The 14,540-nt window shown below is 51.3% G+C and overlaps 7 protein-coding genes across 7 annotated transcripts; 3 read left to right on the forward strand and 4 right to left on the reverse strand.

Annotated features, from left to right (window-relative positions):
• Positions 1–198: 198 nt before the first annotated feature.
• Positions 199–2,163, forward strand: BKA58DRAFT_406209 (uncharacterized protein; the record flags this gene model as incomplete). Its single annotated transcript, XM_046171941.1, has 9 exons — positions 199–241; positions 292–454; positions 529–685; positions 749–1,014; positions 1,063–1,359; positions 1,465–1,481; positions 1,529–1,659; positions 1,722–1,792; positions 1,839–2,163. The coding sequence occupies 9 exons, from the start codon at positions 199–201 to the stop codon at positions 2,161–2,163; spliced, it is 1,470 nt and encodes a 489-aa protein (XP_046020636.1).
• A 397-nt stretch (positions 2,164–2,560) lies between these two features.
• On the forward strand, positions 2,561–3,538 carry BKA58DRAFT_450015 (uncharacterized protein; the record flags this gene model as incomplete). The annotated part of the gene is made up of 1 exon (XM_046174332.1): positions 2,561–3,538. One exon carries the CDS (start codon positions 2,561–2,563, stop codon positions 3,536–3,538), a length of 978 nt encoding a protein of 325 aa, XP_046020637.1.
• Positions 3,539–4,233: 695 nt separating this feature from the next.
• On the reverse strand, positions 4,234–4,617 carry BKA58DRAFT_450016 (kinase-like domain-containing protein; the record flags this gene model as incomplete). Its single annotated transcript, XM_046174333.1, has 1 exon — positions 4,234–4,617. A coding segment is annotated over one exon (372 nt), but the record flags the coding sequence as incomplete, so codon positions are not given.
• Positions 4,618–5,371: 754 nt separating this feature from the next.
• On the reverse strand, positions 5,372–7,544 carry BKA58DRAFT_369941 (benzoate 4-monooxygenase). The gene is made up of 5 exons (XM_046168979.1): positions 6,916–7,544; positions 6,686–6,868; positions 6,299–6,639; positions 5,855–6,245; positions 5,372–5,808 (listed from the first exon to the last, which is right to left on the reverse strand). The coding sequence occupies exons 1-5, from the start codon at positions 7,301–7,303 to the stop codon at positions 5,510–5,512; spliced, it is 1,602 nt and encodes a 533-aa protein (XP_046020639.1). The 5' UTR covers positions 7,304–7,544; the 3' UTR covers positions 5,372–5,509.
• Positions 7,545–7,646: 102 nt separating this feature from the next.
• BKA58DRAFT_450018 (acyl-CoA N-acyltransferase) lies at positions 7,647–8,889 on the reverse strand (the record flags this gene model as incomplete). The annotated part of the gene is made up of 2 exons (XM_046174334.1): positions 8,086–8,889; positions 7,647–8,020 (listed from the first exon to the last, which is right to left on the reverse strand). The coding sequence occupies exons 1-2, from the start codon at positions 8,396–8,398 to the stop codon at positions 7,647–7,649; spliced, it is 687 nt and encodes a 228-aa protein (XP_046020640.1). The 5' UTR covers positions 8,399–8,889.
• Positions 8,890–11,311: 2,422 nt separating this feature from the next.
• BKA58DRAFT_59449 (uncharacterized protein) lies at positions 11,312–12,840 on the reverse strand. Its single transcript, XM_046175592.1, has 2 exons — positions 12,248–12,840; positions 11,312–12,194 (listed from the first exon to the last, which is right to left on the reverse strand). Exons 1-2 carry the CDS (start codon positions 12,642–12,644, stop codon positions 11,518–11,520), a joined length of 1,074 nt encoding a protein of 357 aa, XP_046020641.1. The 5' UTR covers positions 12,645–12,840; the 3' UTR covers positions 11,312–11,517.
• A 471-nt stretch (positions 12,841–13,311) lies between these two features.
• BKA58DRAFT_394197 (uncharacterized protein) lies at positions 13,312–14,530 on the forward strand. The gene has a single exon (XM_046171171.1). The coding sequence runs from the start codon at positions 13,489–13,491 to the stop codon at positions 14,098–14,100; it is 612 nt and encodes a 203-aa protein (XP_046020642.1). The 5' UTR covers positions 13,312–13,488; the 3' UTR covers positions 14,101–14,530.
• Positions 14,531–14,540: the final 10 nt, after the last annotated feature.

Genomic DNA, 14,540 nt, shown 5'->3' on the forward strand with positions numbered 1-14,540 from the left:
TATAAAGTGCGCTGGCAACGCATGAACCATGTTCACGGAAGCTAGCTAGCCAAAATACAGCCCTGCAAACCTAGCCGTCAACATACTTGGGCGCTGCACACATCTCGTTCGTCATCACCAACTGGTGCTTCTGCGATCCGGTGTTGGGATATCAGCACGTGGCTCACTTTCTCTGACACTGAAAACGTCGCTTGAAACATGTCTCTTAGTCATGTCGTTCTCTCTTGTAAGGCAAATTGGAGTACGTAAATTTGAGAATGAGAAGCTGTCAGCATGTTGATACAACACCAGGTCATCTCCGCTCCATGTGCATCCTCTCTGCTCGGATAGCGCATTCAAGAGCCGTCTCCGTCACGATACTGGTCGCTAGTTCGGGTAATGTTGTCGATAGGGTAACCCAAGAAGTTTCGAGATGTACGGACATTGAGCAACTCGATGATTTCAGCAAAGTAAGGTATGCAATATCGTGATGCAAAAGTATTGAGCGCATCCTATTACCCATGTCGGTCTATACTTACATTAGAGTAGGATCGTCGGTTTGCCATCGGATGGTAGAGACGGTAGATCTCTGGACGATGAGTTCAAGCTGGTCTGGAAGGCTTTGATGGACGACAAACCTGTGCAATGCTGCTATACGTCGGAAGAAGTTGAGGCAGTCCCTAGACCTTCGGTGGTCGTACTTGATGTGGGAAACCCTACCTTTCCATGCGTTACCCGCGACTAATCGCTCTTCACGAAGGGATTCCAGTTATCATGGCTTGAGATCATCAAATCTGAACAATCATCTCCACCCGTCTTTCAATGGATGATGGCATTTTCAGGAGGCTTCATGCACATGTGCGGGCCGGCACAGTTCGGGGGAAGAAGTGGAAAGCCTATGAGCCAGGAATCACATGACTGTGAGGACCGCGTCGATATTCCAGGCATGCCTTCAATGACGTGTCGCGATCTGAACCCTCAAGATGTGGGTGACAAAGCGAGCAAGATCCACGCTGCGGAGGCCACAATGACGAGGTAGATTGCGCGAACTTCAGACAACGTTGTTAGTAGCTAACGTTTCAGATTTGCGGAACGAGCTGACGGGCTCTTGACAGCATGCGCTCCAGAATACGATAGTGCGGAATGTCTCGATGCTATATCACAATGGATAGGAAGTCACAACGACAGGAAGACCTTCCATCTTGGCCCTATGCTGCCGCTCATTCGAGGCACTCGTACCTTTTCTAGCAAAGCTATCGAGATCGAAATTAACACATGCCCGGAAGGCTTGGGTACCGCCGTCACCCATTTTCTGGACGAATGTCTCATTACAAACGGAAACCGGAGTGTGATTTACATCAGCTTTGGTACTGAGCATTGGTAAGCGTCTTGTCTATTTCAAATCCACATTTTCTCGGCCTAATTCGTAGTGTTTTAGGCCGTCCTCTCTCGATCACCTGGAAATTCTTCTTGACAATATCGTAGCCCGCAATCATCCTTTCGTAAGTGCAGTGATTACGAAATCGTTTCAAGATGATGTTCAGCTAAGGTTCTTCCAAGATACTCGCGCACGCTTACCCTAATGCCCACACGATCTCTAGACTGAAGAGCAAATACCTTGGCAGCTGCAAAGCGATCATATCGCCATTCGTGCCGCAGCAAGCGATTCTGACTCACGAGGTATTTCTGAACTACAGATCCTCCTGTTTACTTCATGAAAATTACTAAAATCGATGATATAGGCTTGTGGATGGTTCATAACGCACGGAGGCGCAAACGGGGTCATGGAGGCACTCACTCAAGGAGTTCCAATGTGCGTACGACAATCCTCATCCAACACTTCTATTTACACGAAACAGGATCGGCTGGCCCTTCGCCATCGACCAGCCCCTCAATATCGCATACATGGCACGTACCCTAGACGCAGGTTTTGAGTTTACCAAGATGCGCGTAGATCACTGCCCTCTAAACATTGAGAACGCGAACAATACACCATGTGACATGGGCGATTGGGACGGCGAAGTTCGAGGTGTCCTTAACATGGCGTTCATGGAGACTGGGCGAAGGAAGCGTGAGAATGCTGTAAGGATTGGAGAGAATCTCGGACAAGCGTGGGCGGAGAAGGATGGGAGGGCCAGGTTACGGCTTGCTGAGTTCTTGGATTTGGTGAACGTGTCAGGATAGGAAGGAAAGTGATATGTGTAAATCTGCTTACTCGAATGCAATATACATAGTAAAGGCCTACGTTCAAGTACCAGCCGCTCACAATATCGTAGATAGTAGCGGCATTTCTGCGCAACTCATACTTAGCACCCTTGAAGTTAGCTCAATACAATCACGACAGTATTCGCGTGTATGACGTGATTCTGCACACGTATACGCTGTTCTCCTTCGAGCAGCCGCATATAAAAAGCAAGTCGCCTGACGCGTGTGACAGCCCCACATCTCGTTTTGCTACACCGTACTGTTGAGCAAATGTATTTAGTGGCATGTGCAGAGCTTCGAGTGATAAAGTGCGAGCAAAAAGTCCCAGCGTTGGTATCGTTGACGTTCCTCAACCCATATCGCCACACATGTCAAAATGACGACCGAACCACCCTGCCGCCTAGCATTTTTTTCACACCCACGCACCGCATCGAACCTCATCCTCAAGATCCTAAACATCTCCTCGCAGCACGACGTACTCGAACACCCCGACCTACCTGACTACGGCCACAGTTTCAGCCCCGCCATCAAGCTTAAAGTCGATGGCCAGCGCGTTCGAAAGCCCAGCGAATGGACAGAAGAAGAACGTACAGCAACGAACGACCATTACGGAAAAGGTCTTGCTACCGTCATAGAATACGCCGCTTTAGCCGAGACCCAGGGCAGGATTGCGTTTTTCCGCGAACACAGCATATCGATATCAGACCCGGTTGCGCAATACTGCTTTTATTCTGGAACGAGTGTGGACAGCGAAGAGGCTTGGTCGAATTCCTCCGCCCACACAACGCGAAACAGAACTTTACTTCCCGACGACTTCCTCCGGCAATGGTATCCCATTTTCGTGATCCGCCACCCAGCATCAGCATTCTCATCCTACTACCGCGTGCTCAAAGCCTCAGACTCAGGTCCAGAGAAGATACTGCAGCAAGCCACAATGGTAAACACCTACCACTGGACACGCACCCTGTACGATCTCTACAAACACACATTCGGCATTACCGGAATAATTCTCGACGCAGATGACGTCGTCGCGAATCCCCAATTGCTTATCAACGCCAGCAAGCGTGTTGGCTTGGACCCGCAGAAGCTCAAGTTCACCTGGAATGCGACGTCGAGTAAGGCGGAGATTACGGCGAAGACGACGCATGATCCGCAGCACTTGGAGTTTATGGAGACGCTGGATCGGTCGACGGGGGTCATCAGGGGGGATTTGAGGGGGAAACTTGATGTGGGAGTTATGGGGGGGAAGTGGAGGGAAGAGTTTGGCGAGGAGGAGGGCAGGAGGCTTGAGGGGTGGGTGGCGGCTGCCATGGATGATTATAGATATTTGGAGCAGGAGAAGTTTAGGGCGTGATTGGGATTAGTTTGATTTGCGATCAGCGCCATCACTACGACTCAGATGAGCGAAGATTCGTCAGCAGTTTCCGCTTCACTGACGTTTGTCCGCGGTGCATTGAGTTGCAACATCGCGGCATAGACTTCTGATATTGGATGCTGTGGATTAAAAATTCTTCTCAACAACAAAGGTACCGCGGTCTTCGGATCGCTTGGTATACATCTCCCTCTGCCTTCCATCCCACCTCACCATTCCATACCCCAGAAGTTCCTTACTTCACGAAGCGCCCTTGAAGCTACGAGATGATCCCCTTTCTCCACAATAAATAACAGATGCATCCCTCTCTTCTGCATCTCTTGTTGACTCGCCCAATCCGCATGCCGTGCCAATCTCTCGAACGATTGTCTGAGAATTTTGGCGTCGGTGAGGCATACGGTCTCTGAGGCGTCTAGCTCACGTGGTTCATCGACGCGGTCGAGCAGCTCAGTCTTGCCTAGGATTTGGAGGTCTTGCATAACGGCTTCGAGCTTAGGTAGCACTTTATACAGTTGGCTAGCCGTGATGCGCGTTTTCCAATCCAGTTCCAGAGCGCGCATCACAAAGTGATTCAACGACTTACTGTATACTTTCGTCGTATACCCAGGTGGACAATGAAAACGCGTAGGTGCAACAGCGTGGCAAGCTTGGTAGTAACGAAACTCCTTGAACAGCTCTAAAAGGTTATATCATACGGTATGTCCCGCCCCACTCTCCTCAAACCAAGCCTTCTCATCGGTGTCCAGCTCTTCTATCTTCTGCACCGGCAGCCGACCCAGTATCAGTTCAGGAATCATGCATCCCAGCGCCCAGATATCAGATCCCGGTTCGTGGCGATAGTCTGTTTCGGGCGGTTGGAAGGACGGGGTACCCAGGTGGCCTCGTGGTATATTCGATGAACAGCCCCGTGACGCAGCGCCGAAGTATGCGATCTTGTGTAGTGAAAAGCGATCTCCTTCTCGCGCCGCGGTGAGGAGGATGTTGGCGGGCTTTGTATCGCCATGTACAACGCCACGACTGTGCAGAAAATCAAGGCCACATGCGACGTGTTTGAAGACATGCCAGAGGAATTGTTCGGGGACAGTGCTATCTATGGTATCCAGATAGTCTAGTAAATCGCCTCTGGGACCTTATTCGAAAACGAATTGTAGATGCGTAGGGTGTGCTGGATTGAGGATGCTGGTGTGGTATCGGATGATGTTGCTGTAATGGCCGAGACTTTGGGGTATTGTGGCTTCTGCTAGCGGTGCGGCGGGGTTCTTGACGGTCAGGGTCTTTACTGCGACTAAAATGCTGGCTGAGGTGTTGAAGCAGAGATCTACGTGGCCGTTTCCACCGGAGTCTATGTGTTTGATAAGCTCATAATGGCTCCAGGTTGGCTGCGTAGGGGCTGCGCTGCTTTTGACGATGCGTAGTTTGGTGAGCGCGTTGAGGCCGAAGGTATTTGCACGTTTGTTTAATCGCGACGTGGTATCGTGAGCCAGCGGCGTCTCTGTGGTTGGCACCAGTCTTTACTCGGCGTTCTCAGGTTGCTTGGGGGCTGCGCGCTGCCTGTCGCAAGTCGTGCAATGTTTGACGCTTCCCGAGGGGACGATAGCTATCTTGCTTCATGAAGCCCGTAGTGTCGGCGAGTCGGGATAAGGTCAGAGCGGAAGGAAAAGAGGGCGCTGTGATTCAGTGGTAGCGAACGGGGTGTGGGTTGGAAGCGATCCACATGGGAGCACAACTGATGGTTTCAGGATCATTTCAGTGGCTGCTTTCTCTCGACGCTCATATGCCAATTCACTTTCAGTCCTGAGAGCTCATAAATATCCATGTGAATACTTGCATTTATGGAAGATAAGCGACTATGTTGCCGACCTACCAGCAATCTCCAGTAACAATGTTGCATCTTCGCCAATGTAGCATGCGGTCATGTGCCACATCGCGATACAGAATCCAGCTTGGTATCACTCACACATCTCTCCGTTCGAATATCAAAGGAAGCGGCTCGAGATGCAGCGTGAAGCAGTCAGCTTGATGATCGACGAAATACTGGCATAGATCTTCCTGGCCAGGAGCAAATGACATGGTAAACCGTTGGGAGATCATAGCAAGAACCATGCGTAACTGTAACATAGCCAAGGGCTTGCCTGCACAGCTGTACGCGCCGTAGCCAAATGGCACGAACGCGTTTCTGCGAAGGATGAGGTCAGGGCGAGAGTACCAGCGTTCGGGTATGAATTCATTCGGTTGAACGAACGCGCGGGAATCTAAAAGGTCAGCTCGAGCTGCTACTAGTGGGAGAGAGAGCACTACCTCGATGTAGGGCATAAGTCGGTGTCGTGACATTCATGTAGCCCGGTATGTATCGGCCAGCGATGACTGCGCCTTCTGCTGGTGTTACACGCTGAAGACCAGAGGGGACGGGCGGATGCAACCTCAACGCTTCGTTGATGATGCCAATCAAGTAAGGTTTGTCCATCAAATCACGGTCGTTGAGAAAAAGAGACTTTAAGTCGGACAACTCATCGTAAAGCTTCTCCTGGTACTCGGGGTGGCGGCATAGCAGATAGCAGGTGTTAGACATTGTGATAGCGTTTGTATCAGCGCCGGCAACGATAGCCAACTTGGCTTCGCTGAGAGCGTTGCCTCTAAAGCCTTCAGATTGAGACAAGTATGTGTATATGTCCGCCGTCGGGATGATCATCTACGCATGTTAGCCTCAATAGTGGAAGTACGTCAGGGTTTGGCCGAGCTCACCTTGCTACGCGCATTCAACGCCTGATCATACCAACCTTCCCAGGACTTCTGCTTCTTCACAGAGAGGCGTAAGTTCCTGGAGAGATGGAGCAGAGGCATGTTCAGCAAGGCGAAGCCAAGTGCTTTCTGCCTCCTAAGGAACCCTAGCACGATCGGACTTCGCTGTTTTGTGGTCTGCGTATCGAAAGACTGACCGAATGTCAAGTCCGATATCACGTCGAAGAAGAGGTCTAAGAAGGTACTGCTGGCGTCGATCGGCTTTCGTGATACCGCATGACTCGCAAGTATACTGGCAGTAATTTGATAGTGTCTTGTGAGCCGTGGCACATATCCCTGCAATGCTACGGCTGTCAGCTATAGTAGGTGTGAAGCTCCACTATCACTGACCTGCGCTATTGAAGGCAATGTCCCAATGCCGACGCTGCTTCTTGTGAAGGTTCGGATTGCGGATAAACTGGACAGTATGAAATGGATAGGTCTGGTCGTAGAATTCGCCTTTCGTAATCTTGTTCCTCGGCCCGTGTACGTCCGCTATCGCATCAGGGTGGCAGATCGAGATCTCGCGTGGCCCTAGACAAAGTTAACAACGCACTCGTTTAATTGCCCTCCAAACCTACTTATTCGTACAAAGTCCCCGTGTCGATCGTGCAGGCTGCGCATCTTGACGTATAAGTTGAGACCAGGAAAATTTCGCTTGATGACCCACAGGCTGGTTATCCGCGCAGCTCGAGGCCCGGGGAATGATCTGAGAGGGTGTAGCAATAGTCGATATACAGTCATAGAGCTGAGGAGGCCGCTGACGAAGGACGCGGTCACAACGCTCACGGAAGCGAAGGAAGAAATCCATGAGGTGTCTCTGATAATTGCGACCGCTATGACTGCGGCTACGAAGAGGACACATGCTGAAATCAAGATATTGGCTGAATGGCGGTCCCATTCGCGATGCCTGGCGAAGACAGTAGCGTGGAGCACGACACCCGCAGCGAATGTGATAGGGAATCTCATGTTTCGAATCTTGGCATAAGAGTGACTGATGGAGGAAGAGGGGTTATTGTTTGAAAGTCATCCAGCACTGCGGATGGCAGCAGCTATGTGTTGCTGCCAGGCAGGAACGCTCGGTCCACACAGTCGGCATTTTCGGTCATTCCTTCTCATGTCCACTGCGGTGCTGCATGGGGTCTTATCAATTCACAAGAGGCGTCTGGTCATGGGAAGAGCTCGATGTGATGATAGAAAGCGCTATGTGATGGAGGGAGAGATGGCAGGCGCAGACGCGTCACGAAAGACGCGATGATGCCGGCACCAATTCTGCCAACGCTCATTGGCTGACACACGTCGCCCGTGCGATCTATCTCGTGAACAACGCGATGCCGCCTCCATCGCCCTTCGTTTCCGAGACCTGTACGCCCATCCCAGCCTTCGTATAGAAACCTCTATTCTTCTCCCCACACAAGACACTAGCCACAACATCGCCGGCCTCCTGCTGTGCTTCGCGCACACCCCATTGGGCTAGCAGCTTTCCAGCACCTTTGCCTTGGTAGTCTGGGTGTACACCACAGACGTGCAAGTCCCAGCACTCAGTGCGATGGCCAGCCCAGTACTTCTCCGAGCTCGCGACAGCGGTGTCGAGGAAGGAAGCGCGCGTAGGATCAGCCGCGCGATTGGGGAAGAGCGCTAGGGACATGGAATGGTATGTCTTCACTAGTGGTGCGATGAGGTTACCTGCGGAGGTAGAGTAAGCCAAATGACACGCTCGTACGCTGTAGAATGTGCTGCGCTGGACCTACGTGGATCTACCCTTCCCAATTCCATCTCCTCCCCACCCCTTCCAAGTCTCCTCCAGTCTGCGGCACCGACGATCTTTCCGTCGTCTGTTACGACTATGAATTGATGTCGCCAGTCCCAGAACCGCTCTCGAACACCTCGCAGCAAGAACCAGTATACGTCATCTGGATACTCATGTCGGTGCGGATGCATCATCTCGCCGATGATCTCATCGTCAAAGAATGCCGCTGCCCATACTGTCGCTATCGAAGAAAGATCTGAGAATCTTGCAGGGCGAAGCTCGAAATCGGTTGTGCTCGTCGACTCTGTTGCCATCGTAGATACGAGAGGAATACGCGGGAACGACTCGCTCTTTTGCGACACACCTAAAGATATCCTGGCAATTGATCAACGATTAATACTGCAATACAGCGCTGTTTTCGTGGCTCACGCATTTCCAATCGACAGGGTTGCGTATACGCGCTCCAACCGTACTTTATCCAGTTGTCAGGGGCCCCACATTCTGGCTACACCCATGTCGCTACGCGTGCGGAGTATGCATACATCACACCCAGGAAAGCAAGCCTTTTCTCTCAGTGCAAGCCAGAATACCGAAAGAGTCACAAGCCTTTGGGCTCTACTACTATTACTCTTCTCATCGTTTGTTGGTGCTCACAAGGGCTGCAACAACGGTTGAGCGACACACGATGCCGTCCAACCACCCGGTGTGGTCCACGCGCCCTTCGCGAAATCAACATACATGTAAAAGTATATATATGTCAGTTGCGGACACTTTCCCCGCGTCACAAAATCTAACCGGCTCATCGCTGATATGAATCAGTTAGCGCCATGGTTAAGCACGCTGGCTGATGAACAAACTTGCCTAATGGAGCAGCCGCGCATCCCACGATTTCATGACGAAGCTTGCTCGCCATCAGCGCCATCGCACAGCCATTTCCCATTTGCCAACGAGATACTCGACGTCGTGCTACACCATGTTATCTGCGACAACAGTGAGAGCTACAACGACGTCCTGAGCTTCCTCTTGACCGGCAAAGGCTGCAATAAACCGAGATTCAAGCAGTTTCTCTATCGTACCAAATCCAAAGACCCTCGCCATACTCAAAGGCATCACTGATGATCCAGCTCGAGCAAAGCTCGTGAAGGCCATAGTGTACAAAGATGCGGCGCCAAGACGACTGGAAGCTGCAGAATTCGAGAGGGCAGGCCTTAGCTATCGTGACCGCGAGTTCCACCGCCCTTGCCGACACGACCAGATGACAGACCCCTGTCTTTGGTCTCCGTGGTGGGATGACAACGATTCAGAGTGGATGGACAAGCTCATCAACTTGGAAGAGATTTGCTATCATCCAACCCGCAGCATGCTTCCAGTCCGCATGGATAGACTATTGACAAAGCACACGCCACTCAGGGAGACTCATAGCTTGGTTCTAATGGAACAAGTCTTTTATCTAAACCTTTATGGAAATCGTTCAAGTAACGTTGTCCTCACTCCATTCGGCCTCGGTCGAAACCATCCGCTATGGTACACCTGCGCAAAAGCTCAAAGCGGACACTCCAAGAATATCTTCTACCCGTTGCTCAGACACGTAGATGACCGCCAGGGCCAGCTACTTCGAAAAACCTCCATCAACTTCAAAACACTAGGCTAGATGGTATTGCCTTATCTCACTACACTGGAATACATATTTGACAGTAGCGACATGTTGAACGGCTGTAGTAGCGAATCGTCACAGCTTAGGCTAGGCTGCGACACTTTCATTATGCCCAATCCCTTGCGTTGTCCAAATATACGGCATCTGATCTTTTCGGGGAAATCGCTCGCAGAGAACAACGCGCTTCACATGTACACGTCTCAGATAGTGCTGGTGTCTGGTTAATTTCAGCTCCTTTGTCCGATCTGGACCCCTAGGCTCGAAACGTGGAGTCTCGTCAATGTGAAATTGAACTGGATGGCAGTTCCGAAGTTACTTGAATTACCGGTCAAATTTCGGTCGGAGGATGTAGTCTTTCTTGAGTATTCGATGGATGTCTTTTGAAGAAACTTTTGGAAACCGCCTCCGATCGATCGATCGATGTGTGCGGTCTTGTCACCGTTATGAATACGGTTATAGCTGGGTTTGACAAGGTCTGGGTCGTCGGCAGTGAGATGGAGGCTGTAGCGACTGTCCGAGAGTATCGCCAGTATGTTCGCAATTCGTCGGTCCTGGAGAACATACCCTACATTTCGTCCAAGGATCTAGGGTGGTACATGCTGCTTGGAGGGCCTTCGCCGTTGCGGTCCGACAACATGTGGAGGACGTCGAAGATTCTGGCGTTGAGGAATAATATACAGTGAGTGAGATGCAGCCAGTCGCGGTAGCCTAGGCTCAGCACCCCCATGTCTGTTGATGTTTGGTGAGAAAAGTGGACGGTCGCAGGAAGTAATCACCAGGGCCAACGAAGCCCCATTCAGAGGTAGCAACGCAATGGTACGTGAGGCTTGTATACCATCTCCGGCTCAATCTGTCACGCGTAAAACTCAAGCACGTTCGACCCTGCAATGTAGACGACCCTCGCAGCGCCACATTTCTTCCGTTCACACTCTCTTTCCACAAACAACTCCATTGCACTTTCACTTATCAAGCGCCGAGCCCCTCTATACACTTACCTCACTCAGATTCACCATATCAGCCATGCCACCCACATTGTTAGGAGCTCCAAATAACAATACCTCTACAACCGATCTATCAACCGCTTCAACCGTCGCTCGTAACCCAACAGTCCACACCCATGCCATGAACGACTTAATCATTCGCCCTAACGCATACGACCAGCAAAGGCGCACTGCAACTGATATAGAACGTGGTCCCCCTCCTCAAAGAAACGACGGGCATCGGAATATCAACATGAACAGGCAGGGGGAATGGGTGAACATAGCCATCGCGCTGCTTCTAGGCGTAAGCGGTGTATGTTTTGCGTTAGCTACACTATATGGCACCCGTGTGTTGTGAATTTTCGTTGGGATTGATGGCCTCAGATAGCGATATGGGGAGGCTTGTGTTTGACGAGTTAGATTTGGATGCACTGCAGCCTAAGATGACGTTACATTTTGTGTGAACCAATGTCGAAAGAAGATGTGTTGTATACCTCAGTGGTGCATTTGTAGAGGCCGGGCGGCGAGATGGCAGGATGTGGATTAGTCGGCTGGCTAAGTGGGGTGAAAGCAACATCGCACACCAAAGCCATCCGTCATCCTTCTTCATGACATTTTCCATCGAGGGTATCGTCAACGACATGTTCTATTCAGTATATGCTCGTACCAGAGTAGCAGCCTGGAAAATACGACAGTATCCAGGCATCGTATAGCAGCATCCTCACCATCTTTGTATTCTCCAACCTCGACTCCATCTCCACGTCCTCACGACTTCGCATCATCAGTATCCGTCAACCCCTCACACCTTCTTGCGACCACTTCCCTTTGGACGTCCTGGCTTCCTCTTCAGGGTAAGTGGCAGGATCAGAGGCAACGAAGTAGCCTTTTGTGGTTTCCTAGATCTCTTGACAACCTCTGCTTCTTTCTCTGGCGCGTCTACGTATTCTTCGTCATCGTCGATGACAATGGGCTTCTTTTGCGACTGCTTTGGAGAGATCTTCTGGGCGACTTCGGAGCTTGGTACCACGGGTGACGATGCAGCGGCTCTACGGGGAGAGGACAGCAACGAAATCTTCTTGGCGTTGGAGGCGCTCGGCTTGGCTTTGGGTCCCTTGGGCGCTGCGGATTGCGCTTTTATGTATCGCAGGTAGTTTGCGCCGGCTTCGCCGAGGTTGGCTGGACTACTACCGACGACAGGGTGGTTTGCTTCGTCCGGCGCGGTCGCGATAGTGGTACCAGGCGCCTTCAACTCCTCCACCGGGTTCACCAGGATATCTTCGAAGAAGTTGTCGCCTACTCGAGGGATCGAAACATCGAAGGGATGATGCTCTTTGCGCGGTGTATATCCTTTGCGTAGCGCGCCGTCGGTGTGACAAGGCACTGAAGTTATCTTGAGTGCGATATAGCATTTGCGAAACTCGGTCTGCTTTTCGCGTTTGGTAGCTTCCGTTTCACTCAGAAAGCGACGCAGGTTCTCTATCAAGCGGTCAGCGTCGTCGCAAGCGTAACCGCACTGCTCTTTCACATACCTGCGGCCGTTGAGGTCAAAGTGCTAGCCACGAGCTTCTCGTTCTTCTCCTCTATGCACGCGTCGCAATAGAACAGCAGCATCTTCGCCTTCTTCTTCTCATCGAAATTGATCTCATGCCATCCGTAGGCGACACAATAGCAATTGGGTGCGCATCGCTCGTCAGGCTTGGGTGTAGTGATGAGGTGGCCGCATTCGAGGAGGTGCTCGTAGGACATGGATGCGTTGAGGCATGAGTCTTGTTCTCCTAATCCTAAGACGCGCGGGTAGGTAACTTTCTCGTGTATGACGTCGACGGCCTTCTGCTTGGTGGATGGCGGCGGTGCAGCTGCTGGTCCTGGGAGCGACCACCGAGACGCGAGCATGTTGCAGAATTGTTTTGCGACAGACGACGACATGAGTTCTAACGACGAGATCACGTCGTGATACAAGGTGATGTAGGCGGCAAGCGCAATTTGAATTGCGCGGTAGGTGGGTGGTCGGTAGCTTGGGTTGTAGATCAGGCGAAGTCGAGTGAGTCAAAAGAGAAGGGTCGGTCTCGCAGCAATAGGATTGAATACTCAGGATTCACCGCCAGGAAGTGAGGGTGATTTGGGTGTCAGCTCCTGAATTGGCGATATTCACGCATTTGTGGTTAGTGAACGGCAAGCCGCGCAGAATAACAACCGCGCAGTCTTCACCTCGCGCATGATTTCAGATTGCGCAACGCATGCGCAACAGATATTGAGCGTATCATAGCGTCTTCGGACTGTTTCGTGATGTGATGTTCACATGGTGGTGTAATATATAGTCACACAACCTGAGATTTGGCAAAGGTATCGTGAAGCTGGCGTAGGCGCGACAAACGAATGATTGAGAGAAGACTCAAGTATGGTAGCTCTGTTTCCACGCTGATTGCCGGTCGTGCCTGCTTGCTTTGCGACTTAATGAAAATGCGTTCCACGAAATGGCCGACACTTGCGGCAAGTGAATGCCTGCGGATCTTTGTATTGTCTCGGCAATGTTCGGGTGTATCGGCATCAGAGACCAATAAGTCGATTGTTTGTGTGAGTCAGAAAGAGCAGTGTGGTCTTCCGCGTAGCGTGGAAGATAGCGACGCTCATTGGCTGCCGACATGGTTGCCTGAATAGTCAACATCGCGCGGAGGCCAACCTCCATAAGCCTCGCCATCACCATTAAAGCTCACACGCCTGCGCATCCTACTTCCTTGATTTTCCATCAGAAAATCCAAGTTTCGAAACAATGCCGATCTCTATTACCCTGGACACGAACATCGAGCACCCCGAAACTCTCACATTAACGTCAGAATGTCCAAATCTCGACCAAGAAATCGCCGCTGGCAAATCACCATATGTACTCATCTCCATCAACAATCCCGAAACCCTCTCGTCTCTGGGCAAAACGCTAGCGACGCCCGACCCCAATATCCCCATGCTCAAGCCGCCTTCCTCACGAAATTGCGCCGACGACCGCTTCTTAATTCCCAAGACCGCAATCAAAGAGCTGCGCATCCGAATCTTCGCCCCCATCTCCTCTGACGATGAGCTTACACTCGAAGAAAAGAACGGTCACATTGCTGGCCCAGTCACGTCTTCCCTCATAGAAGCATGGCGTACCGCGTTTCGCTGCATCCCGGAGCGGCATTGTGTCGAGCGCGTTCAATTCGATATGCGATGCGAGCAGCCACTCATGATGCGACATGTTGTCCGACTGCTGCAGGAAGTTGGTACGGGGATGTATGTAAAAGCGAAGCGGACAATGGGGAGGGAGCTGGTGTTCGGGGTTGTGGGATGCCAGGATGTGGAGAAGGATAGGTGGTTGGAAGAAAGTTTGCCTGTAGAGAAAGGCCTGTGAAAAGATGGATGGTCGTGCGAAGATGAAGGAATAGAATGAGTTGGGTCGATGCAGTTGGGTTTGGTTAATTATACATTTACGTCATAGCACATCCCGTCGCCGTCCTGAGGGAGTAGTGGTGCCGGCCATGAAGATCTCAAGTGCTATTGCATCAGAAGATACACATGTATGCTGCAACTTTGGGCAAATAATTATCTGCGCAGGTTTGCCTGGCCGCGGGTTGCAGCTGCACGGCGTGGTCGGTCGCGCGTGCCACTTCGAATAGAAACTCCAGCGATATCAGCAGGTTTTCTTGCTCTAATAAGAGAATTTTACCTACCACAATGAACAGTCAAGCACCATACAGCATGGACTGTTGCGAAGATGATCATGGCGAGCAGCTGAAGTAGTGCAAGAACGTCGGATCTGGCCCACATGGCTGGGATGTTGGCTGCTTTTTC

Source organism: Alternaria rosae, assembly GCF_020736505.1.
Source record: "Alternaria rosae strain MPI-PUGE-AT-0040 chromosome Unknown BKA58scaffold_12, whole genome shotgun sequence".
NCBI lineage: Eukaryota > Fungi > Ascomycota > Dothideomycetes > Pleosporales > Pleosporaceae > Alternaria > Alternaria rosae.